General features: G+C 42.4%; 2 protein-coding genes across 13 annotated transcripts; one reads left to right on the top strand and one right to left on the bottom strand.

Moving 5' to 3' along the window:
* Positions 1-503: 503 nt before the first annotated feature.
* LOC108094611 (MAP kinase-activating death domain protein) lies at positions 504-25,500 on the top strand. 12 transcript variants are annotated; one of them, XM_017195275.2, is made up of 23 exons: positions 504-787; positions 4,504-4,641; positions 5,034-5,449; positions 5,597-6,149; positions 6,867-7,228; positions 7,328-7,454; positions 9,068-9,100; positions 9,665-9,759; positions 10,308-11,430; positions 11,735-11,938; positions 12,167-12,217; positions 12,946-13,315; positions 13,377-13,762; positions 14,071-14,544; positions 14,950-15,045; positions 15,456-15,713; positions 15,785-16,024; positions 16,089-16,361; positions 16,427-16,594; positions 19,691-19,699; positions 22,932-23,004; positions 23,075-23,121; positions 24,358-25,500. In XM_017195275.2, exons 2-23 carry the CDS (start codon positions 4,519-4,521, stop codon positions 25,396-25,398), a joined length of 6,522 nt encoding a protein of 2,173 aa, XP_017050764.1. In that variant the 5' UTR covers positions 504-787; positions 4,504-4,518; the 3' UTR covers positions 25,399-25,500. The 12 variants fall into 12 exon arrangements, with proteins under 12 accessions (XP_017050764.1, XP_017050763.1, XP_017050767.1 ...); XM_017195274.2 differs by having other exon boundaries at positions 5,588-6,149; XM_017195284.2 differs by lacking the exon at positions 24,358-25,500 and adding an exon at positions 23,705-23,945 and having other exon boundaries at positions 505-787; positions 5,588-6,149.
* Positions 7,559-8,282, bottom strand: LOC108094614. The gene has a single exon (XM_017195288.2). The coding sequence runs from the start codon at positions 8,111-8,113 to the stop codon at positions 7,664-7,666; it is 450 nt and encodes a 149-aa protein (XP_017050777.1). The 5' UTR covers positions 8,114-8,282; the 3' UTR covers positions 7,559-7,663.
* Positions 25,501-25,641: the final 141 nt, after the last annotated feature.

Here is a 25,641-nt window from a genome sequence, read left to right as displayed (position 1 = left end):
GCCTACCTGATAATCGAGACTTTACAGTTGTATAGGCTTCAGTATACAAAAAAATCTAGATCTGTAAGTAAAACTAATTGAAACAAATGGTACTACCAATGGTAAAACCAACTAATTTTCAGATTTTTAGAGGTTTATATTTGCTGCCTTTGTTTGGGTATACCCTTTTGTAAAACCCTAGATATATCGTCGAAAAAGCCCATATGCCATCTCCAAAGTAGCAGCGACTTGGAAACATGCGCAGTGTTGGTTTTTTCACGAGAATCCAACAAGTGCGGCATGGAAATGTCGTTCGTGTGCCGTCGTTTCGCCTCGTGTCGCTTCGTTTCACTCGCAACGGCACATTTCCAGCCCCCGAAAGCAGCGGAGGAATTTCAACACCACCACATTGCAGCGGCGCCTGAACAGGGACTGTGGGGAATGGGAAACGGGGAACGCGGAACGGGGTTGGATGGTTGGATGGTTGGCGTCCTTTGGTTTAGCTGCTCGACTTCGTGGCTAGGAAATTCAGTCACACCACGGCCAGCGCGCAATCAAGTACAGAAAAGCCAGGAGCAAGCGAGCTGCGATACAGAGAGGTCCTTCGTCTGCAACTGACCACGAGAGCTGAGCAAGAAGAGCCTCTATCTATATTTTTTTTTGCTGTTTGTACAATTGAAAAGACTTAAATTTAGTGATTGTCCAGTGAATATTTGCGAGCGCCACAGCGATGACAACAGAATGCAACTCTCTGATGGGAAACCACATTTAATTAACTAAAACAACTCACAATAACTAGTGAACTAAGGTAAGTGTTTGACCGAAAATTACAGATAAACACTAAGTAAAAATGAGCATGAGTATGTATAACGGCATAATATACTGTATCATTGTTGTTTCCATTTCGCTGTCGAGTGTGTATTTTTTTCCGTTCTTAACGATTTTTCCAGTGACCTTGTTGCGTACGCCAGAACGTACAAATTATGTATGTGTGCTTGTGTGTTTGTCATTGCTGCTTAGCCTTGTCCTCCCCCTTTTATCCACATTCCGCACATATACACACTCGCACTTTTGTGTGTGTTGTGTGCGTGTGCGTGTGTGTGTTCTGCGCACATATTTTTGGGACAACATTTCGGCAGCATACTTTTGAGCACAGAACACTTGGAATTTATGCGGGAGTTTTCGGGGCCGAAAAACCGACATCCAAGGCATTTCACTTAGCATATTGCCTGTTCCCGGGTTTTTGCATTCCACGGATTGTATATACAGGCCACAACTGCGGTCAGTGTAATAGCCCCAAAAGCATGTACCCATAATTGACTTTAGTTTATCTACAAGGGTCGAACATTTAGCAGGGGTTGTTCCACGACACTTCCAATTAAAACCTATTATAGAGGTGACTAATTGACTATTGTTCTATACTTAGATATGATCTTATATTAATTCATTGATAATTGATAAATATTATTAAATAGGTATGGTATTATACTCTTCGGGAGTTTTATCTTAACGCTTTCCTGATTGCTTACAACCAGAATAATTTGAACTTAGTTTTGCTGCCACTTGTACATGGAAAATATAATTTATAAAGACAGTTTCTGACTAATGTTTCCTTCTTCTTATTAAAATCTTAAATGCAAAAAGTAGTTCTTTGTGTAGTTGTTTTGTGTAGAACAAAAAATCCTAAAGAAATGCAATTTAAAAGCATTATCCTAAGCTTAGAATTCCAGTTAGCGTCTTATCTGTTTGAGCGCTGTAGTATTTTTTGTGCCAGGGGAATGCTAATACCCGAATGATAAGACCATTGGGCATCAGCATTTGCGGCCTGGCCTTGATGTACGACTGTATCTATGTGTGTATGCGGTGTGTGATGATGATGTGGCTTGTTCAGCTTGTTGTCAGGGAATGCAATTGCCGAGCCCTTTATTGATTTTATGATACCACGGCCAGAAGAAGGACCCACCACCCGCCCCCTGCAGTGGCACGTGCAGAACAACAAATCAAGCGCGCCAACAACAAGTCATTCACACCAACGGAGTGGGAGATGCAGATGGAAACAAGGCAACGCAACAAAAAAAAAAAAAAAAAGAAGAGAAATAAAAAATAAATGAAGGAGCAGGAGATTGTGGGTGTTGAATGGAAATTGCAAAGGGGAACTCGACTGACTGACAGACAGAACGCCCACTCTAAGTGGCTTGAGTGGTGACAGGAGAGCTTTTTACAACAACAACAAAATAAGGGAACGCACCAGAATCCTTCTTCTTTGGAGCGCCCCTCGGCTTCCCTTATGCCTTTCCCTTTTCTTCGTCACGCTTAATTCAGCGGAGAAATTCCATTGCATTCCGTGGTGTCGCATCCTAAGGCGCTTTGCACGACGATAAGACGGAATTGGGCCCCAACCGCACGTCAAGAAACGCTTTATTTGCTTTACACTGGCTTGGAGACAAGTCCGATTGTTATGAGCTCTTATTGTGAGTATCGCAAAACAGATATACAATATGTACATTTCCTGTCTAAGTTTTGCATTCTCTTTTTATGAATTTGCGTCTTTTATTGCCGCGAAGGAAATTCCTGGTAGTTCGCAAGCCTAAGATAATGAAAGCATTTTATTGGATTTTAAGGCCTTATAAATTGCGATTGTATAGAACTATTATAGGTTTGTGTTCGAATTATAAACATTATATATATCTTATATACCATTTTTGAAATCATTTACAAACTCTTTGTTTCTGTGATAAGGCCATCAGAACATAGAGTGGTTAGATAGTCTCAAGTGACTGGTCGGCAAGTTAGTTGGGCGCCAATTAACGGGCTGTTTAGGAAATGGTCTACTGCCATTAGAGCCCCGAGTCTCAAGTGACTGCTCCAAGTTCTTGGGGCACTTGAACCCACGCGTCACATCTCCGATTCCGATGGTGGATGATTTCATAATACGCACGCGGCCAACGACGTTGACAATTTTTCGGTTAATGACAGTTTCGCTCTTATCCCCAATTCTCTGGACTATTTTTAACCTCAGTCGGAACGGAAATAGGAATGGGAATGGGGACTAATATTGGTATTGGAACGCCTGTCACGTCCAGGCTGATGTCATTTCGCGGAGTCTGCGGTTGCAGAATGGTATGGGGTATCCTCAAAGTGGCATCCCTTCAATAAGTTTTTCGCGTGGCAAGTTGGGGGATTGCATCCGCAGCCTTGACATGATTCGTCCTGACATGTAGTGGGAGGTTAGCTGCAGGACTATTTAGTTGACCACGAGGATGCGTGAGTGCTGTGCTGGAAAACTTTTTCTTGCCCTTACACATGAAAAAAGGGGTCCACTTGTACTTAGTGCCCCACATTGTACGTTGAAAGTTTGTAAGATGATTGCCACACATTGCATGTTAAATGAATGTAAAATATTTGCGCTGAAATTCTCAAGTAATTATGTTTTGAGGAATGTGAAAATGTATTAATAGTTTAATGATTTTTTAAAGTAATTTTTTTGCACAGACTTCTCATTTATTCCATAATTAAGCAGAAGGTTAAGAGATGATAGCTCAACCTTGTTCGCATTTGATTAAGAAATAGTACTTGAATTATTCCGATTTAATGAAGACCGTCAATAAGGGGAGCTTCATTTGTGAAGGATGCGCTAATGATGGTTAAATTGGATGTTGATATTGACTTTGCCTCGCGTTTTTCCACCTACCCAGCTTGCCGTTGGCCTTGGGGCAACTTCCACGTGGCGCCTTACCCAGGGATTCGCATGCCAAGTGCGCTAAATTGGCATTCTTTGGACCACCCACAGTATATTTTGTGCCACCCCAGCACAGTATATTTCGTTACCCCCAGAACCCGACGATGGCCCACTCCCGCTGACGTCAATGGGGATTTGCAATTTGTGATTGGGCACTTTAAAGTATTTGTGCTTTGACATTCAATTTACCCGACCTGGCTTTGTTTGCCATTTGGCATCCCGCCTTCCCAATCCCAATCCCATTCTCAATCTCAATCCCAATCCCGATTTCTTAGCCAGCGGCAAGGTCATCAGCCAACAAAGAGAAGGCCACCGGGTTGACTGACTGACTTTCACCCGAAATCCGTGGACGGTCGGTCCGATGGGAGTCGCCATGTCTCGATTAAACTGATTTGATGAGGGATGTGTGAGCTGGGGAATAAACTGCTTACGATGCATTTAGTGGGGAACCTAAGCCTTAAATGTATTCAAAACGAATCTGTGAAGAACAATGTAACAATTACTAAGCAGTAAAGTAAACTTGCAGACAATACCCTCGTAAACAAAGCAATCCAGCAATTAAATCCTCGTTATAATCAAGTTAAGCTCAACCATTTACTTAGGTGTCCCTGAGAGGGGATTTCACTTTTGTAATAAGCCTTTGGCTTAGTTTTAATGTGTTCAGCCCTGAAACTCTTGCATGCAACAGTCCTTGGATTTATAATCCTTCTCTCGTCATCCGTTTGCCATGGGAACTCATGCTGCTTTTTTTTCCCGCATTTCTCCCCCGACTTGCTCGTCGGCAGCAAACACAATCCAGGATGTCGGACCAGCAGAAGGCCTCCCTCTGTCCCCGTTTGGTGGACTACATGGCCATTGTGGGTGCACACACGACGCCTCCGATGCCAAAAGGACTGCAAGGACTCAAGGCCCCGCCGGTGCAGGTAAGTCGGTCAATGGATTGAATTTATTGGTTATTTGATTCATTACTTGCGCAGGGGAAATGAAAAAATTGTGTTGATAGTGATGGCGGATTTGAGAAAGCTTCAAAGTAAATGCAAGAAATATATGGTAGTTTTAAAGTTGTTTTACATTAAATATTTTCTAAAATGTAGTGATATTTAAAATCTAGAACCTGTTGGTTTAAAACATTTAACTTTATCATTTGAAAAATTCTTTAAAATAGAAAAGTCTTAAGAGTTTCTTATTGAATTCTTCAAAAAGTTAACATAAAAATTGATATTAAGAACGATAGATACATTTTGGATTATTTTCTGTTTTTACTTTCCTTCAGTAAGTGAAATGTTAGAATATTTTTTGATTGTTCCCTCGACAGGTTCCCGATCTGCTGCGTCGCTATCCGCCGTCGGATCACGCGGACTTCCCCCTGCCTTTGGACATGGTGTACTTCTGCCAGCCGGAGGGCTGCACCAGCGTGGGACCGCGACGCACTGGCTCCGCCATCCGGGACATGACCTCCTTCGTGTTCGCCCTGACCGACAAGGACTCGGGCAAGACGCGCTACGGGATATGCGTGAACTTCTACCGGCCCATCGAGCGTCCCAGTTCGGTGGCGGGTGCGGCGGGAGCGGGCAGCGATCGTCCGGGAAACGGAGGACCCGGCGGCCATGGCGGCGGCGGCGGGGCAGGAGGATCCGGAGGCGGTGGGCGGGGCGGAAGAAGATCGTCGGCCTTTCGGAGGGAGTCGTGGCGAAAGAGCATGGAACGCAGCTCGGATTCGGCATTTAGCAGGCAAGTGTTGTTTGCCAGAAGGATGTTTTGGTGATAAATGATAAATTATAGAGATTTGAATTTTGTTTATGCCAAAAAGCCTGTCTAACGCATCTCAAACCATTTCCATAATAGTTACGGCCTCTTAACTTCTTCTAGCGACTACAGAAGTAACGTAGCGCCTAGCGATTCGGACCGTGAACTGACATCGCGTCGCGATTCCGACCAGCAGCGGTTGCACTCGCATTCGCACTCGCACCACCACCAACCGCAACCGCACCACCAGCAGCCACAGCAGCAGTCGTCGCACCACCCGTCAGCGGGTCCAGCGGTGCCCAAATTGGGTCTGATGGCTCCCTCGGCGGACTCCGAATCCGGCGGCAGTCATTCGCCATCGCCGCGGGCATCGCGAAAGAGGACGAAGCTGCGCAACCAGTCGCTCACCTCGCTGTGCATCATCTCGCATCATCCGTTCTTCACCACGTTCCGGGAGTGCCTCTTCATCCTGAAGAAGCTCATCGACGCCTGCAACGAGTCGTCGTCGCCGAAGAGGGTCGGTGCCTCGCAGAAGATCAACCGGGACAATGTGTGGACCGTGCTGACGGGTCATGTCAGCGAGGCCACGCCCTCGATCGTCCTGCATGATGTGCGCGAGATCGAGACCTGGATTCTGCGACTGCTCTCCACGCCAGTTCCTGTGCCGGGATCCACGCGAGTCGAGGTAAGATATATGTATAGATAAATATGTAGTAGAGTTGGGGTAGAAAGGCTGGTAGTTTTAAAGAATTCTTTATTACAAACAGTAATTTTTGTAACCTTTAATTTATTAAAAATACTTTACCTTTATTTTACCAATTAACGTATACCTGTACTTCCAAAAAAAACAACATACAACATGGCGTATGAGTGATTTTTTCAAATCAATAAATCATACGCAACGTTGCTCAGGAAATGGTCATACTGGGCGTATGAGTGTTATTCACGAAAATAAAATTAATCATACGCAATGTTGCACAGGAAATGGTCATACTAGGCGTATGAGTGTTATTCACGAAAATAAAATTAATCATACGCAATGTTGTACATGGTAAAAAATTACCTTTACTATTGAATTTTAATAAAATGTTCGTATTCTGTTACTTTATAAACTCAATTTAAATTGTTACCCTGTTACTTACTAACAAAATACAACATGTCGTATGAGTGATTTATCAAATAAATAAATCATACGCAACGTTGCACAGGAAATGGTCATACTGGGCGCATGAGTGTTATTCACAAATAGAAAATTAAGCATACGCAATGTTGTACATGGTAAAAAATTACCTTTACTATTGAATTTCAATGAAATTTTCGTATTCTGTTACTTTATGAACTCAACTTAAATTGTTACCCTGTTACTTATACGCATTTTAATGAAAATATATTTTTCCTTTAGGTGGAGGTGCTTTCGCCCACGGTGCACGAGCCACTGCTGTTCGCGTTGCCCGACCACACTCGCTTCTCGCTGGTGGACTTCCCGCTCCATCTTCCGCTGGAGCTGCTCGGCGTGGAGACGTGCCTCAAGGTGTGGACCCTGATCATGCAGGAGAACAAGGTGCTGTTCCAGTCGCGTGACTACAACGCGCTCTCCATGTCGGTGATGGCCTTCGTTACCATGCTGTATCCACTGGAGTACATGTTCCCCGTGATTCCACTTCTGCCCACCTGCCTCAGCTGTGCGGAGCAGTTGCTTCTGGCTCCCACGCCCTTCGTCATCGGAGTGCCCGCCTCGTTTCTGGTCTACAAAAAGAACTTCCGGTAAGATCAACTTGTACCAAAAAAATTATTTTTGAAAATGTATATAACAAGGAAGATCAGAAAGGTTTAAGTCTAACGTCTTTCGCTTTTTATTTACAGCTTACCGGATGACATTTGGGTGGTTGACTTGGACTCCACCAAACTGACGCCACCCACTGGTGGCTACGAGGAAATACCACCGCTACCTGAGCCCGAGGGCACCATTCTGAAGAACCACCTCAAGCAGGTAAGCCATAGATGTTCATCCCTAAAACTTTGTATATATCCTGATGCCTAAAATCTAATGGATGTCCTGAAAATACGATTTATGGATTTTGGAAATTCACCTGATTACTTAGGAACCTTATTATAAAGGTTATAACTTTTTTTTATTTACACAACTAAATTTGACTGATGGCAAATGTTAATGAGGATGATAATAGTTGAAGTGCCCGCTTATTGTACATTCTCTAGGGTGAGCTGGCAATTCTTGAGGAGATCGCTACATTGGTCGTAAAGGTCGGTGTCCAGTTGACGGAGCTCCTGTTCCTTGTCCACTTCGAAGAAGTGCTTCAGCTTGTCCACCTCGTTGCGCATTTTGAACACGATGCCGGGCAGCATGGCCTGCGCCTTCTTGACCACCTGCTCCTGAACCTGCAGACGCCGCTCGTTGGCTCCTTCGCAGCGGAATCGCTCTAAGCGTTGCAGTTCCAACTCCCTCTCGTGGTCGTAGTGGTCCTTCTGCTGCAACAGGTGCTCCAGCAGAGCCCTATACACAATCAATTGCTCCAGACGCGGATCCGTATAGGTGTTATCCGTGGGTAAGCGTTGGAAGCGAAGTTTGGCTCGATGACGTGTGTCGTTTGCCTGCACGGCCGATAAAAGAGCGATGTGGGGACTGTACATGGCTCCTGCTCACCGAACACAACTTGAGAAAGTATACACACGACGACCTTAGCTAAGGAGCGATAATGATTTATGTGAAACATGAAACCATGTTGTGATTTGAGTGAAGGCACAACGCCCTCTGATAAATTCAAAAAAATAGGCATAAAACTACAATTTATTTAGAAGAACGGGATCAGGGGATCAAATTAATCGTGTGAAGAAAAACATTTAAAATATAGCATATCATTAGATAAAATATAACATATAACATCTTGGTGAATTTCCAAAGTTTTTGAAACGTGTTTTCATCTGATTAAGTCTTTATACCCAGGCACTGTTAAACGGTTTCCCAAATTTTCTGTTCGAACGCTATAAATAATCGCGGCACACAACTGGCTTAAGACCAAAATCGCTTATCCATGTCTATTTAACCGATGTCTCTTGAAAATGTGTTGGCTCTCAGGGAGAATTCCATCCCAAGGGAATGACCCAGAGCCAATGCATCTGAAAAAACGGCGGTTACTCATCGTAGCTATCGTTATCGCTGTCATATAATCGTTATCATTGCTCCATTCAACTTTGGTGTGATTGTTTTAATTCGAATAATATATCCAACTTATGGAAATCTATCACAGAGCAAATATCAGCGAGCACTACGGCGATATTTTAAGTTTAGTTTAATTTTTAATTTTTGAACCCCATGGAAATACTCCTCGAACACTTGTACAACTCTCTGTCTCTCTCTTTCTTTCTTTGTGTTTTTTATTCAATGTGTACTCACTGCCTCTCTTTCTGCCTATCGATGTGTGTCCATCTCTGTCTCTCTACTCTAATGCTATACTTTTAACACTCATGCATTGTCTGTTATATGAAATTTGTTAAACTCGATCACAACTTTAACTACAACAACAACAACTACTACTACTACAACAACAACAACAAATCGAATAACAACAACAACAACATCGGCAGGCAATGCTATTGATGGATGAAGCTGGACTTGGTGTAAATATCGTTCGCAAAACTGTTAACTACGTTTGGTTTATCGTTTATCGTTATATTTGATTTAAAAGCGTTTGTACATACTAAACATAACCCATAAATAATATACTAAACTAACTATATGTGAATATCCGTAAACGAAGAACTAACCGCATGCACAGTCATTCTACATAGACGTATCAACCCACTCTTGATGTTGAATTTTAGTCTGAGAAGGGTTTTCCAATTAGATAGGTTAACTTTTTCCAAACGGTAGGAAATATCACAGTTTCCATCCGATATTTCAATCACTTTCTCTACCTAAGTGTCGCTGTCCTTAGAATTACGTGTTTTGTGTGCATGTCCTGTCAGTCTTCTCTCTCCTTCTTCCCCCGTTTTCCAACTTCTATAACTAACTATCTGAGTAACTAACTAACTAACTAACAATCTAAGTAAAGTGGCCTTAAGCCTCCCCCCAAAAAGCTTTCTGATTCCCTCCCCATCTTATAGTTAGCCCAGTTGAAGTCCTCAGTTAGATGGTTTATCTTGAGGTTAACCCCACTAATAATGTTAAATGGACTTCCACAGGCACTTACCTCGATGACGGCCACCAACACGGCGGTCTCCTCGCAACAGCTTTTGCCTTCGGTGCGGGACAGTCTTCAGGAGCCTCCATTGCTTGGGTGAGTCATCTATCTGTCTGATTTCTTTCTGTTGAGAAAATGATTCGGGGCTAGTTTTTTATAGTAGTGTTTTAACGAATTAAACGCTTTCTTTAGAAAAAGTTATGATGTTTGAAGGGCAGGCTCACTCAAATATATTTTTATCGTATTTTTCACATCACAAAAAGTGACAAAACATTGACCAAAAAATGAAAAATAAACTAATGATGCAGCTTGTTAGATATTTTATTGACAAATTCAGCAAGGTATACCACTCATAAATCAGATCAAAATTAGAAAAGTGATGGGTTTGGAAATGGTGGAATCTAATCACTTCTTAGCAAATCCATTTTTTGCAAATTTTGAAATAAAAATTGACAAAACATCGACCAACAAATAAAAAATAAACTAATGATGCAGCTTCTTAAATATTTTATTGACAAATTCAGAAAGGTTTAACACTCATAAATCAGATAAGAATAAGCAAAGTTATGGGCTGTACGGATTTGGTATCTTTTCTGCCAAAGTTAAGGTAATGTTTTAAATAATGTTTTTTTTTTATACCCCAGGGTGTCCCAGGTGCGACTGCCACTGCAGACACCGCCACACTCGGCGCAGGCCAGTCAGAGGAACTCGATGTCCGCCCAGGGAACGATTAGTTCCCGGCAGCCCAGTCCGATGAACTCGCCGGCGCTGAATCCATTTGTCTACGGCACGGATGTGGATTCCGTGGATGTGGCCACCCGAGTGGCAATGGTGCGGTTCTTCAATGCCCAAAATACGTTGGCCAATTTCGCGGAGCACACGCGCACCTTGCGATTATATCCACGTCCCGTGGTCGCATTCCAGATAAATAGTTTTTTGAGATCGCGACCGCGAGCTTCGCAGTTCCTGAATCAATTCGCCAGGACGCAGGCGGTGGAGTTCCTGGCCGAGTGGTCATTGACGCCCACGAATGTGGCATTCCTGCGGGTGCAAACGGGTGTGATGGATCCCATGCAGGTGGGCGATAAGCCCAAGTGGTTCGCCCACGCCCTCACACCGATTCGATTTTCGGTCTGGGACGATGGAAGTTCACTGAACGGAGCCCTGCGATCGCTGAAGCAACTGGAGTGCCAGCCGACCGATGAGAGTGGCTCGGATTCGGAGGGAGCGGACAGCAGCAGCTCCTCGTACAGTTCCCTCAGTGACTTCGTCTCGGAAATGGCCTCATCGGATCTATCGCCCAGTCTGCACGATGTCTTTGGTTCCTACAATCGACCGCATGTTGTGCCGCAGACGCTCTCCTCGAATTTGGATCCCGCCCTGGTTTACCATCCACCCAGCAAGCTGCAGTATCCCGAGGGGATTGCCGATGCCGCGGCAAACAAGGAGGAGGAGGACGAGGAGCGAGCCGATAGTCCGGTGTCCTCCTCCTCCAGTCGCTCGGATCTCAGTTCACCGAGCTTCAATCGCGACTCGGAGTTCGATTTCCAACCGAAGGGTGGATCCGCGACTGCTGGCGGTGGAGCGACTGCACCCAGCTTCGAGTTGGCCACACCGCTGGCCATGCGGTTGGAGGCCACCATCAAGATGGCCAGCATTGAACAGGAATCGGATGCGGGCCCCACAGTCGCGGCCAAGAGCATAGCACCGCTCTCCAAACTACAAAGACATCCCAGCGATTCCGAGAGGCCCGAGAGAAAGATTCCGGTAAGCATTTGGATTGCTATTTGGATTTGTGTATATGTACATATATAAAAAGATTTTTTCTACACATGATTATTGTTATCGCGATAATATATTATTAATAATTTCACCATAGTTTTTAAAATCAGTTCACAGTAAGTTTCATTATCATTCCTGTATTATTCTCAAAAATGTTGTTAGTTTTAATAGAGAACAGACGTTGATAAAGTTTATTATGTTTGAGTAATCACAAATAGATTGAAGGCATTTGTTATTATTTGATCACTCATTAAGCATTTATTAATTTAAGAAATATCTTTATTTCCAGCCTCCATTAACGCCACCCGTTAAACAACCCGGAGTTAGTAACATCTTGGCCCGAACCGGCAGTTCTGGCTCCAGTTCGAGTAGTCCTGGTCGCCAGAGTTCGCAGAGTTCGCTCTTCGAGAACTTCGCCTCGCACGCCAAGGAGCTGGTGAGGGAAACCACGAGGCAGAGCAGCCAGGAGGGTCTGTTGGCCCACGTGGACAAGGTGAGTGCCATCTGAGGTTTCCCGCGGGGCAAGGTTCTCTAACTCGATGTGCTGTTGTGCTCTGATCGTTGATCTGTGTTTCTTTCCTTTTCTTTCTTTCCGTCGACTACGTGATTTATTTATTTACTTATTTATTTCCTTCTTTATTTTTATATTTTCCGTTTCTTTTTTTGCGTTGGCGGTGTTGCGTTGGTTAATTGAACCTGACATGAATGTACCGTACTGTAGCATGCGCTGGACGAAGATCTTGACGACAAAATGCGTCATACCTTCGAAAAGGTTGGTACTCCCGCCGCACTTTCCCATCCCATCCAAAACCAAAACACCCTCGCTGTCTTATGTCGCCTAAATCATTTAACATTTCTCTGCTCATTACACTGCATTATACGTACACGTTTCACCACACTTCATTCACCGAACATCGTGAGTCTATTAAAGCTTAAGTATATTTAGCACACACCTCATCTCAACTTTAAAAACCTTTGGAGACTCTTGAAACCACTGTCCTTAAAATAGAACCCTTTATTTATTTATTTATAAAAACACAAAGTATTTTGTTTTGTAACGGAAATTGTTACCTAAATTAAGAGAATCTAGTTTTGAAAACAATATACATTTTTTTCCAATTATTAGATATTCTTCAAAAAAGTTAATTTAATCACACATTTCTTTAAGTTTTTTAATTGAAAACTTTTTTACACATAAGATATCTTTCACATTTCCCACTTAAAGTTTATATCATTCACGGACTTTCCATTACAAATCCTTTCCCTCAAAGCATCCTGCCATCCACATCCTTGTCGCATTTTCCGCTGATCTTGTCACGGGATTGGTAGTGTCATAATAGATTCCTAAAATTAGAATTCAATCCGGCACCAGATGGATTGCAGACCTCCAACTTTGATTGTTAGCACCACCTAGGCAATTCGTCACTCAATTGAATAGACTTTGGATGTCCTATACCTGATTACCTGATTACTAATAATAAATGGATTTTGGCTCCATAGTTTACACTGCACGCAAAGAAGGCGGCTGGAGAGGCTTCGAAACAGGCGCTGGAGGTTTCGAAACAGGCAGCTGGTGTTAGCAAAAATACCCTCGAGGATCTCACCTACGTCGGCAAATCAACGCTGGGGGATCTCACCAAAACGGCCAAGGAGGCGGCCACCAAGAAGGGCATCATCAAGATCGAGGAGCATTCAACAGCGGTGGCTGTTCCGCCACCAAAGTCACCCGGTTCCCAACTGGCGACCCACAAACAGGTGCAACAAACCGGAGGCTCCGGCGGTGGCAACAACTTCTTCTCCTCCATTGGAACGGATTTCAATGGCCTAGCCTCCTCCACATCCACCATGTTTTCGGGCATGTTCGGTAAAAGTAAGTTCAACATTGCCTCTAAAGTGAATAGATTATTATTTACTCGAAACTTGTATTGCAGAAAATCAACAAAAGCAGGTTCCTGTGCAACACAAACCAGCGAGTGTCTCTTCTGCAAAGGGCAAAACCGGCATTAATTTCGATCCCTTTCCCGGACGAAAAGGACTCGTGGAGAGAACACCATTGATCAAACATTCGGGTCCGCGGCAAACTCAGGAGGAACTGACTCGTCAGCAAAATCAGGAGCGTTCGCACAGCAATGCGGAGAACCAAACCTTCCTGAAGGACGTCACCAATCAAGTTCTTGCCGGCGAAGGAGTCGGCTGGCTGAAGCTCAATCGGTTCAAGAAGCTCATGGAGGACGAGTCCTATCGCACACTGGTCCTCAGCAAGCTGAACAAGACGCTGGACAAGAAGATCGCCCCGGACGATCATATTGATGATGTGGTAGGTTCTATTTTATAATTATAATGTGGATTTATTGGCAGTTCATTACATCTGTCTAAAGGTTACGTTTACATTTCATAATTTATGAAGTAAATAATTGAAAGGTTTATTAGGTTTTGGAAAGATTTAAGGATATGGATTTATGGTAGATCTTAAAATGTGGTTACAGTTCAAGAAAGGCTGAACCCTTCAAAGTTTAAAGAAGTCACAACTCCAAGATTATCCCCTCAATATCTGTTATGTTTATAATGTACTATATATATGTAAAATATTTGGAACCTAGTTAACCTTTTCATTTCCAATTTCAGTGCGTGACGAAACCCGTGTGGAAGGGTATGCTGAAGTGCGTGCAGGCGATCGCCGGCGGACTGGACGTTACCTTCGCGAACTTTGGCCTGGGCGGAATGGCCTCCGTGTTCCAGCTGATGGAGGTGGCCCACACGCACTACTGGAGCAAGGAGATCAACGAGGGCAGCGACATGTCCTCCAGCCTGCTCTCCAGCCACGCGGCCAGTCCGATGGGCAGTCGGGAGAATCTGCGATCGCCGAGCTCCCCAAACGGTTCCCATTCGGCGTTGGGCAGCGAGTGGGCATCGCCGCAGGAGTCCCGCAAGAGCTCCACCCAATTGCCGCACAGTGGTCCGAGTCCTGGAGCTCCGGTCAATCGGAGGTTGTCCTCTGCTGACAGCCAGGATGGCCAGTCCACGACGGAGATGTTCAAGGACATGCTGTCGCAGAAGAGAAGTGCCTTGAAGAACATGCTCACCTCCTTCGACTCGGATGTAAGTAGCTTAGATGGAGCATCCAACCACTTAGATCCGTCCATTCCATCACGCCAGTTGTGCTTAGCTTGCCGAAAACAAAAAAACCAAAAACAAAAACCAATCCTTTGTGTATATATCGTATATCGTATGTAGAATCGCTTATATCAGCATCTCAGTAAATAGCCCAACCAGTAATAATTAGCATATATACGTATATCAGTATCTATCAGTATGTTGCATATTTATTATTGTCGCATTGCGAGTGTCAATCGATGTAGTCTGCCGATCCACCCACCGTTATATCCAATCGTATCGTATATACTCGTATTCGTAATCCGTCCCGCCAAAACATCCTGTCCAACTGAAATACCCGATTTTAGAGCTCTCTAACACTGTGTGTGTGTTCGTGTGTGTAATCCGTAGGCTGCCGGCTCCACGGGGGCGCTCTCCGTGGTCAGTTTGGGTGTCCGGTTGCCCTCCAGCTGCCGGTCCACGGTCTCAGACACCGAGTACGAAAATGTAAGTACCCCAGGGGTTCAGATAAATTGGCACAAATAGGTATCACTTCAAAAACCAAGCGAGCTTTTTGAATAAGCAACTCAAAAATTTCTGAAGAAACTTCTAAAAAATGAAATTAACCCTAATTCGGATTTTTAAACCTCCAGGGAATTATCTTAAACAGACGTAGCCCTAACTAGGACTATCCCTCCCTTCACTTAAATAAGAATTCTTTAACCTCAAACTCCTTCAATCTTAACTAGGAATATTCTTTCCAAGTAAAAGCTTTGTAATGTTATCCTATATCCTCCAATTAGTTTTTTGAAATTCGACCTTTTTGATACTGCCTAACCTCAGTTGTAATAATTTTTCTTATGTCAGGCTTAAAGCTAACAAGCAAAAACCATCTAATACCAATAAAAACTTTCCAGACAACCACTTCAAAGGATTCGAAGAAGAGCACTGGCAATCTGTGGTCCGGAAAATCAACGCTAAGTGCCGGATTTCGTTATACTGGCGGTCACCTGATCAACACCTCATCCTCACCTTCGCCGGACAGTCCAAGGGTTTACCTCTTCGAGGGACTTTTGGGCAAGGATCGCCTGAACCTTTGGAACCAAATGCAATTCTGGGAAGATGCCTTCCTAGATGCTGTTAGCCAGGAAAGGGATATGATCGGCATGGATCAGGTGAGATTGGCTGATACGAGAAATCATAGGGGTTTTAATAATATTTTAATTATTTTTTTTTTTTTTAACAGGGTCCCATTGAGATGATGGAGCGCTACAAATCGCTGAGCGAATCGGAGCGCAAGCGCCTTGAACACGACGAGGATCGCCTGCTATCCACAATGCTCTACAACCTGACGGCCATTCTGGTGATGTTAAATGTCCCGAAGGACGAGATCCGGCGCAAGATTCGTCGACTTCTGGGCAAGAGTCACATTGGCTTGGTTTACTCACAGGAGGTGCACAATGTAGTTGATCAGATTAACAATTTGGTAGGTTATCTGGTTAAAAAGGGTTAATGAATTAAGTAAATAATGTAATACTTCTTTCCTGCAGAACGGCAATGACATTGATTTAAAACCCCTGGGATCGCGACTGCTACACCGTCAGAGCTTTACTGTCCATCAGGGTACGGATGTAAATGGACCTCTGAGGTTTATGGAAGTCCGGGATGATGGGCTAGTACTTCGATCCGTGGATGGCACCATTGTGGAGCGCTGGTGGTACGAACGGTTGGTCAACATGACTTACTCCCCAAAGACCAAGCTCCTTTGTCTGTGGCGCCGCAATGGAGGTCAGACGCAATTGCACAAATACTACACACGGAAGGTAGGTTTACCAGAGGAGGGGAATGAGGTCTTTTTGCTGTAAACCAGTCTGTGTTTTATGTGCAGTGCAAGGAGCTGTACAATTGCATCAAGGAGGCCATGGAACGCGGCGGTACACCCACCAATGTACCCGAACTGGGTGGCGAGTTCCCTGTTCAGGACATGAACACGGGCGAGGGCGGCCTGCTGCAGGTGTGCCTCGAAGGTGTCGGTTTGTTGTTCTCCAACAGCAAGGTGAGTGCCGCCACTTTTAGTCAATCCCCCACCAACACTTGGATATAAAACACACAACAAGACACTCAACATGGTTACACCCAAGACTCAAACACAACCAGCTTCATCTTCGAATGCCTCAAACTACTAGTATTCGTCGTTTTTTTTCGATACACCACTCCTCATCAAGCAAAGCATCAATTTCCCGAAACGATTCCCTTACCAGATCCATAATAGAGTACAGAGTACACTGTAAGCTCTTTATAATCTTCCTAATCCCGCGATGTTCCTATCTCGTTGCGTGGGTCACCAATCAGCGAGTAGATAAATGAATAATCTGGGTCACCCAATTAATGAATCACAAGACCCCAAAAATTATAGGATGTAAAATATAGAGCAACTAGAAGGAAAGAGGTTAATCGGGGTGACCCATTTAAGAAAGAATTTAATCCATGAGGACTATACTCGTACATACATATGCGCGTCTATCTGTCCAGATATCGATACATACTCCCACTGCCTTTTGTTTCAGTGTTTCGTTTTCAGTCCTTACGTTTCGTTTCCGTTTGTTTCAGTTCCTGTTTTCAGTCTGGCTTTCTTTGGTTTCCTTTCCTTACGATATTTCAGTTTAATCGATTTCCGATGATTTCCTTGTTGTGTGTGTGTATCGACTGCATCAAGATCAAGGGCCCTCTCAATATACATCTATATGTATAAATATATATATATATATATATAAACATTATGTTTAGTTTTCAGTTCGTGCTTTTCCGATATGTCTAACCTATGTAATCGTAATGTGAATGAACCACAAATACAGATTTTCAGGAGACGTAGGTCCGCCCCAAAAAAAAACATGCGACAGTGTCTATAACCTTGAGTATCAGAATATATAAATATGTGTATTCCAGGACGAAGAAGTCTGGATATCGTGTTTCATCCTTTCGGGTCTTATCATTTGTTAGCCCCAACCGGAACCCGACTCCACCTATCCAACTACCCAAGCTAAACCCAACTACGTATTATACTTTATCGATCTCTCTCTCTCTCTCTCTATTTATCTGTCTGTCTCGCTCTAACTACTTATATTTTGTTCTTTGGATTTGGTTTTGGCATTTTATTTTGACTCGCCTTATATATCTACTTATATTATTCCTAAGTCATTATATAATCCACAAAAAAAAATTGAAAAATCAATCGAATCTTTTATCTTATTCAATTTCTAATCGATCAACTGAAAGTATATATGAACAATAAATATATATATGCAGAAAAATCCATCTATATCATACCCATATATTGTGCTAGTGAATGTACTGAATGCTGTATTCATTATACTCTCTATTTTATTTATTACCTAACCGATTCAATGATAACGCCATCAAAACCAATAGCAAAAGAAAAATAAGAAATCCCCAATTCTCCTCTTCATTCTTTTCGATAACGATTGACATTCTTACGATTCTTCCGTTTTGGTTACTTATACTCACCGTTTGATATGTTGATATTGTCATTTTAATCTCATTTTATTGTCTTGATTAATGATTATTCTGACTACCAATAACTGATTTACGATTATCGATTACCGATTAGAATCGTTCGTAAGAGTACTCCTTAGAAAATAAAATCGTACTTTTGTATGTACCCCAGAAACACCACATAAAAATCAAGAACAACAATAACTACAAGTCACTTTTAGGTGATAATTAAATAGGTAACAAATAACACCTAATCCAGTCTCTCGTCCGTCTTCTATAGGCCCCTCGATAATTGTTGGTGTCCATTAAATAAAGTTATTTGTTTTCCTGTAAATATATGGCAAATCTTAATTGCGACTCAGGGATCAAATGGGCTGTGGGTTGAGATATTATTATTTATTTTTTATTTTTTGGTTTGCTCATTTGCCTTCTAAGCTCATACTTGAAAACAAAATTTGAGAATCTATATAGCTGTTAAAAATTTACCAAAAAAAAGCCGTGCCTAAAAAAAACGTATGTTTAGAAAAATTATAAAAAAAAGACAAAGAAGTATTCTAAGCTGGTAACTTTTGAGATGGTCCTTGTGCAAAATCCTCTAAAGCGCTTTGTTTGTTTCGTGTTAAGTTTGATTTGTTGTATTTCTTTCGATTTATTTCCTATTTTTTTTATCTATTTGCTATCTCTACAAACATATATGCGTAAATACATATATAAAAACTTTCCTCTCTTTATAAGTATCTGTCTCTGTCTGTCTATTTTCAAAATCTAACTCTCTATCTCTTTTTCGTGTTATATATGCGATATATAAGAAGTTTTTTCGTGAGCTCAGAATCTTCTGCCTTACGTCATTTTCAGTTTCATTATTCCATTCCGTTCCATTTCGATTCGATTGCGTTCTTAATTTTCGTTTTTCTTTTCGATAGTGATTTCATGCCAAATTGTTCCTTAAGTATTATAACCAAACAACAACAATTACAAACAACAAAAGTAATTTAAGCTATAGTAGCCATGTCCTACCCATGATATCTCCACAGTTACCGTTGTAAAGCCTAAAGAAAATACCGAAACCGATACCAAAACCAAAATTGAAAACCCCAAAAACGTCCCACCGTCTATAAGCAACCGACTCTAACATAACAACAACAGCAACAACAACCACATTTCATATCGTTTCTAATTAGTATTTACCCAAAAAAAAAAAAAAAAAAAAAAAAATATACAAAAAAAAAAAAACATAAATTCGCCAGCAAATTAGAAATTGAACAGAAAATAAAATGCAACTAAAATATTTGAATGAACAGTTTAAAAAACAGTTTTCTCAACTTTCCTTTTTATAATTTTCTTTGTTGTTTGTTTGATGTTCTCTGTCGAACGCGGAACGCTGCACCGTTGCTCGCTCTCCCTCCTTTGTGGACCAACCAAAAATCACGTTCCGTATCCGGAACGAACCGAACCGATACGATCCGAAACCGAACCGAACCGAATTGAATTGTATTATTCCAATGATTGGTCTACTTCTCAAACGATAACAAAAAAAAAAAAAAAAAAAAAAAAAAAAAAAAAAAACCAAAATCAAAATCGAAATATAACCAAAAATCTATGATAAAACGATCTGAAAATGTCTGAAAAAACGATAAAGGATTTCGAGGTATTGCAATGAACAAATTTCTTGTTATATTTGAACTTAAATTTATAAGCAACTATTGTTCTTTAAATGCCCAATGCTTCCCATCACCCAACCACAAGCCCCATCCTTTCTTCCTGTACCTCAACCACCCACTTCCCCTCACAAATAATAAAAGAAAAATAGAAAATATGTTTTAGTTTGCGTTGCTCTTGAGTTTTAACTTGGACTCTTTTGCGTTCATAACACTTGATTTAATCCTTCACTTTCACCCACCCAAAAAAAATGGTAAAAACCAAAAAAGTATACAAAATAATTTGATATGGCATTTAACAGTTAAAAAAAAAAAACAAAACAAAAACCAAAAATTTGTAGTTGATATTGAATTTAAACCTTAAATCGCAAATAATATATATACCATAATGTATATTATTTACCCATATCTTTTGTGTTATGATCTCTCTTTCTATATCTGTCTCTCTAACCCAACTGAGATTTTCGTTTTTGAACTGTTGGTTGATTGATTGATTGGTTGGTTGGTTAGTTGGTTTGTTTGTTGAATTGAACTTGAACTGAAATGAATTAAAACTGAGCCGTACACTTTGTATACCTTAATGCCGATTACCGATTGTTGATTACTGTTATTGATTAACGTTAGATTAACCAGTTTATCATTTGCGCCTCAAATAGTTAACACTTTATCGTTTCATTCTCATTTCAAGACACCAGCGACTCTTCATTATTTTTTTTGGTGTTAGCCAGCACGCACACATGGTCACACTGCTCGTCCAAGTCATAGAAGAGCACACTGTTTGCCCATAGATGGTCACACTGTGCTTTGAAGAACTCCAATCTTCGAACCTTAGCATGCCAAGCACTCTCCACAACTCAAGTGCATCCACTTTTAAGTCCTTGCCCGGACTGCACCACAATTCAATACAGCTTACATGATTCACCACACTTGCATTTGTCCTAGTCTGTCCGACACCCTCTCGAAAAATTATTGAAACATTAAGACACTTTTATGTTTTCAGTTGATAAGCAAGCTTAAAATAAAAATATTAATACCACTGATTTCCAACACGCAGAATAGATATACCACCAGCTCAGAAATTTGCATATACACATGGCTGTACTGTTTCATTTCTTTTTGGTTTTTATCACTTTACGTTCTATTCCGCTAAGTTCCGTAACGTTATGTTTCGTTGGTTCCGGCCAAACTTAGATGACCTTTCACTTGGAGGGAAAGCAGCCCCCTAATCACTTAGATAACCGCAGTATGGTGCAGGGTTCGTTTTTGCCGTATCTTTTAATAAACCGTAATTTATATACTGTAACTTAAATATAATAAACTGACGAACCCTGTTTCCAAGCTCTGGTTTTTTGTTTTGTTATTTCCCTCTTTTAGAGTGTGTCAGACTATTCACCGAGTTACCAACAATAGACTATTTAAATTTCCTTAGTGTTCATTTTGAGTTTGCTTGTGTAGCGTTACTTGTTTAGCAAATGACTTAAGTCCCAATCGTAGTTGTAGTTTACTAATAAGGACAATAAAAGCAAGTATTAAATAAATTGACAAACAAAACATAGTAAATAAATCTGAACTCTTAGAGAAAAAAATAACTACTTAGAAGACCGATAAATTTAGTCGTAAGCTAAAAACCATAAATGCTGGCGTTTTCTTTTCAATATCTATAAGCTATCGCTATCAGTCTGGCTTTCCTGCCTTTCTTTTCCAACCTGTCACTCTCTTTCTGTTTCTATTTAGGTAATTTTAGCCTTTACTTCTTTTCGCCTATTGTTTCGTTTAGAAAAAAGCGACTTAGTAAAAGACCAATTATCGATTGGGATCCTCAAATATCGATCGAATTCCGATCGTTCCCACTGGTTTTTAGTGATAGTGCCACATGTTGCATGCTGTTACATGTGTTAATCCATTGTTCCCGTAAAACCCATTTCCCCAACCGCCCAATTTATCTCTTTGAAAACATAAAATATCTTTAAAAACAATGACTTGTGACCTAACGAACTGCTTTTTAAGGAACGAGGGGGTGACCTTAATGCAGTTCCATTGCCAAGTGTTTTCAACTTGTTCCCTATCAAGGCATCCTTTTCTAGAGTCCCATTAGAAACGAACAAATTATTTAGTTTATATAATTTTCTTAAGTGTTTTAATTTTTTTTGTATACTTACAACTTCTTTAGAGAAGTTAACACACTCAGACACCGAACACTGTAGCTTGATTAAACTATTTTGCGTTTGTTTAGTGCGAATTTGGGTTGCTCAGGTGAACAACTCTCCTAAATATTTACCAAACACATTCGTATCTAAAATCCAAGCTACATAGTATACGACCATCTCACAAGTGCTAATTAGAATCCTTCTTTCCCCCAAAAAAACTAAATAATTTCCTATATTCAAAATGAATTGTGGAAAAGAAATGAATTTTCCAAAAATAAGATCAAGTAAACTAAACCAATTACCAAACTTTCATTTGATTTTGCTGCATTCTTTTCTCCCTAACTATATCGATCTGTTCACTTCGTTTAAATTAAGTTTTACTTGCCATTTCGTTTCATTTCATATTGTGTTCCTATTTGGGTTTGGTTCCGTTACTAGTCCTGAGCACTGTTTACTGCCGAAAGCACTATATGCGTGTCCTGTACATAAATGAATGTCGTTAACTGTACTTGGTGTCCTTGTCTTGCTGCCCGACCAAAAATAGATGAACAAATTTTAACCAAGCGCCTGCGTAGCATTTAGCTTTTGTTTGCCTGCCGCCTGCCTGCTTCTGTTCCAGTTCCGTAACTTTTCGTTTTGTTTCTGTTGGGTTGGTAACTGTACTTTTGACCACACACCTAAAAAAAAACAAACCAAACTATTTAAAGAGTCCGAAAAAAACCCCCACTGATATAATTTTTTACATTTTGCTGCCCACGCGTGTACGCTATCTCTTTCCAACGCTCTTCAACTATCTCTCTCTAACTCCTGCTCTGCCTATCAACCAGTCTTTTTCTCTGTTGAACAACGTTTTGTGTGAAAGCTTTTTGGTTTGGACCGCTTTATGAGTTGCATTCCGTTATCGTTCCTTTTAGTTGTGTTCGGTTTCGCTTGATTTCGTTTCGTTCCGTTTCCCCCTTTCCGTTATGTTTCATTCTTGGGTTCCGTTCCGTGACGGAACCTTGAAGCCAAAGAAGAAATGCGAGTCGACTGGCATTGAAGCTTAACTGACTCTTTTCTCCGCCCGTAATTTCAGTTCTTCGTGCGATTGGATCACATTCGGAAGTGCTTCACCCAGAAGGGCGGCATATTTGTCCTGGAGGAGTACAGTAAGTACTGTATAACTAGCAACAACCGAATAATTCTTAAACTTAATTAACGCTTTCGTACTTTTCACAGATCCCAAGACACGCAATCTCATCCAGCGGAAGTATCAGTCGAGCATGGTGAGTACTGCGGTTACACAAGATGTACACTACTCTTCGCCACCACAGACATCAAGCACTTTTCACTACTTGTTCCGAGTTGCATCCCGTTCCGTTGACGGAGCTATCGTTTATCGATTACCTGTACATAAACTTGCTTAAGCCTGCCGATTTACGCAAATTTTTGTACAAATCAATTGTGACCCCCAAAAAACCATCTCTATATTTATACATGGAGATTACAGAACGTTTTTACCACTGTATGATATGGCACATTCAATTGCACCGACAGTTTGTATATACTATATTGAGATAATCTTTGATTTTCGAATTTTGTTCTTTTCTTTCCGTTTTTGTTTTCCATTTGGTTCTTTGCATTCGTTTCTTTGTGAATATATTTCTATGTCAACGACAACTCAACTACTCAACAACAAACAATGCCTGCCAACAACAACACACAAAACACAACCAAACACCACTCATACATCATTAAAAAAAAAAAACAAATAATAAAAATAATAAACAATCATACACCAAATAATTACCATAAAAATTGAACTTGAAAACGAAATTGAAACACCAAAATGTGTAATTGAAACCTAAGGCGTCGGAAATTGTCCTGAGCTTTCATCGCGTGACATCCGTGCAGTTTGCCTACATCTGCCATCTGAATAGCGTCCGAGGTACAGTCACCGACAAAAGAGCAGCTGGAACGATGGAATCGGCAGTGGTGCCCAATCCAAAGGAAACGTTGGAAACGATGGAACCACCGCTGGCGAGCGAATAAATAATGTGCCTAAAATGAAGTCTATGTAAATAAAATCCAAGAATCCTTTTTATGTAAATCCTATGTCTGTATGTACTTCCTGCAACATTTTAAAACAGAAAAAAAGAAGAAACACCACAACCACAATCAGAACATAAACAACAAAAATAGTTTTTCGTTCTGGCTTTTTGTGATATTTTTTAAACACAATTTTTTCCTTTTCTCTTTTTTCTTCGATTTTAACTTGAGTTTTGGTTGTTGTCTTCCGGTTCTAATGTTGCAAGTTGCATGCTTTTCTTTTACTGCCCTTTTGCCTTGTTGTGTTGTGCGAGCACCAAACACCCAACAGTCCACCCACTTCACTCCAAAAAGAACACTTGTCCATTTTGAAAAAAAAAAAACAAAACAAAAAAAATAACGAAACAAACAAACAAACAACAAGAAAGTGCCCGAAAGTAGCAGCTCTTTAAAATTACGTATACGCTCCGTAGTCCGATCAGATTTGCTACTCGGTGCTGTGCGTTTTCTCCTACGTGGCCGCCGGTCAGGATCAGAAGAAGAACCCAGTGGTTATTACACCGCAAATCCAGGACATTCATGCCCAGCAAAAGCAGAAGCACCAGCAGCAGCAGCAACATCCGCCGCAGCAGCAGCAGCAGCAACACCAAGCAAACCAGCAGCAACATTCTTCTGTGGCAGCCGCAACAGCCCCTTCTTCGTCATCCAAGGAAGCTCCACCAGCCCAGGTGAATCCCAATCGGTTGTCGTCAGGTGGCAAATCCCAGCCGGGAAGCATAACCATTCGACACACGGTGCCCATGCAGAAACCCACTATCACCATGTCCACGGTGCAACCGCAGGCGCGTTTGCCCGCTCAGGTTGCAACCACCACCACCACAACCGTTACTCCGGCACCCGCATCCGCATCCGCATCCGCTGCACCTGCTTCCACCACTTCCCTTCCCAATCCCGGCAAGCTGCCGCAGTTGCCGCCGCGCGTTCCCTCGCAACCATCAACGGAAAGTCTGGCCTCGATCTCATCGCCGCCGCCGAAAATCCGGACGCCGATGACCGCTCCGCCGGGACCGCCGCCGGCGATACCGCCGCGTACGGGGGCGATTGCCCGGAGCGGTTCGGTGCCCGCCGCCCGATCGTTTGTGCGCCAGGCATCGGCGAACTCGACACCGCCGCAGTATACACCGCAACCGCCGCCGCCGTTTGTGATACCCAAGCGGCACAGCGGGCTGGCCAGGGCGTCCACCATGTCATCATCGTCATCGTCATCGGGATCATCGGCCGGATTATCGATGGGATCGTCATCGGTATCGAATCATCCCGGGCATTCGCAGTCGCAGCAGCGGGCCAGCCATGGCAGCTGTGTTGCCGCCGCTGTGCTGCAATCAATGCCGGAGTCGGAGCCCGGATACGGTTCCGGTTCCGGTTCCGGTTCGATATCCGGTTCCAGTTCCGGTTCCGGTTCGGCATCGGGCTCCATTGCCAGCGCTTCGCCGCAGGCCCATCGCAAACACTGACGAAGGAGTTCCTTCTTCAAGTTCGGAGGAGGAGGAGGAGGCGGTGGTGGCGGCGGCGGAGGCGGTGGATCTGGGGGCGGGGCAAATCCAGGAGTCGGCGGCGGCGGCGGCGGCGGTGGACAAATGGGCGAGGAGCCACACCCACATCCACATCGACGGGACGTCTGCCGCACCATCTGCATCCCGTGGCTGTGATCCCGTCGATCGCCCAAATAAAGCGGTTTACCTTTAGATCGGGGTTTT

The sequence above is a fragment of the Drosophila ficusphila genome, unplaced genomic scaffold, assembly GCF_018152265.1.
Source record: "Drosophila ficusphila isolate 14025-0441.05 unplaced genomic scaffold, ASM1815226v1 contig_198, whole genome shotgun sequence".
NCBI lineage: Eukaryota > Metazoa > Arthropoda > Insecta > Diptera > Drosophilidae > Drosophila > Drosophila ficusphila.
The sequence above is the reverse complement of the archived record's forward strand: the minus strand, read 5'-3'. Positions and strand labels throughout refer to the sequence as shown.

Coding starts and splice junctions, on each gene's coding strand:
- LOC108094614 (XM_017195288.2), bottom strand. CDS start 8,113: ATGTACAGTCCCCACATCGCTCTTTTATCGGCCGTGCAGGCAAACGAC.
- LOC108094611 (XM_017195274.2), top strand. CDS start 4,519: ATGTCGGACCAGCAGAAGGCCTCCCTCTGTCCCCGTTTGGTGGACTAC. Junction 9,101..9,664: donor TGGATGAAGCTGGACTTGGT/GTAAATATCGTT, acceptor GGACTTCCACAG/GCACTTACCTCGATGACGGC. Junction 23,122..24,357: donor GGAAGTATCAGTCGAGCATG/GTGAGTACTGCG, acceptor TACGCTCCGTAG/TCCGATCAGATTTGCTACTC.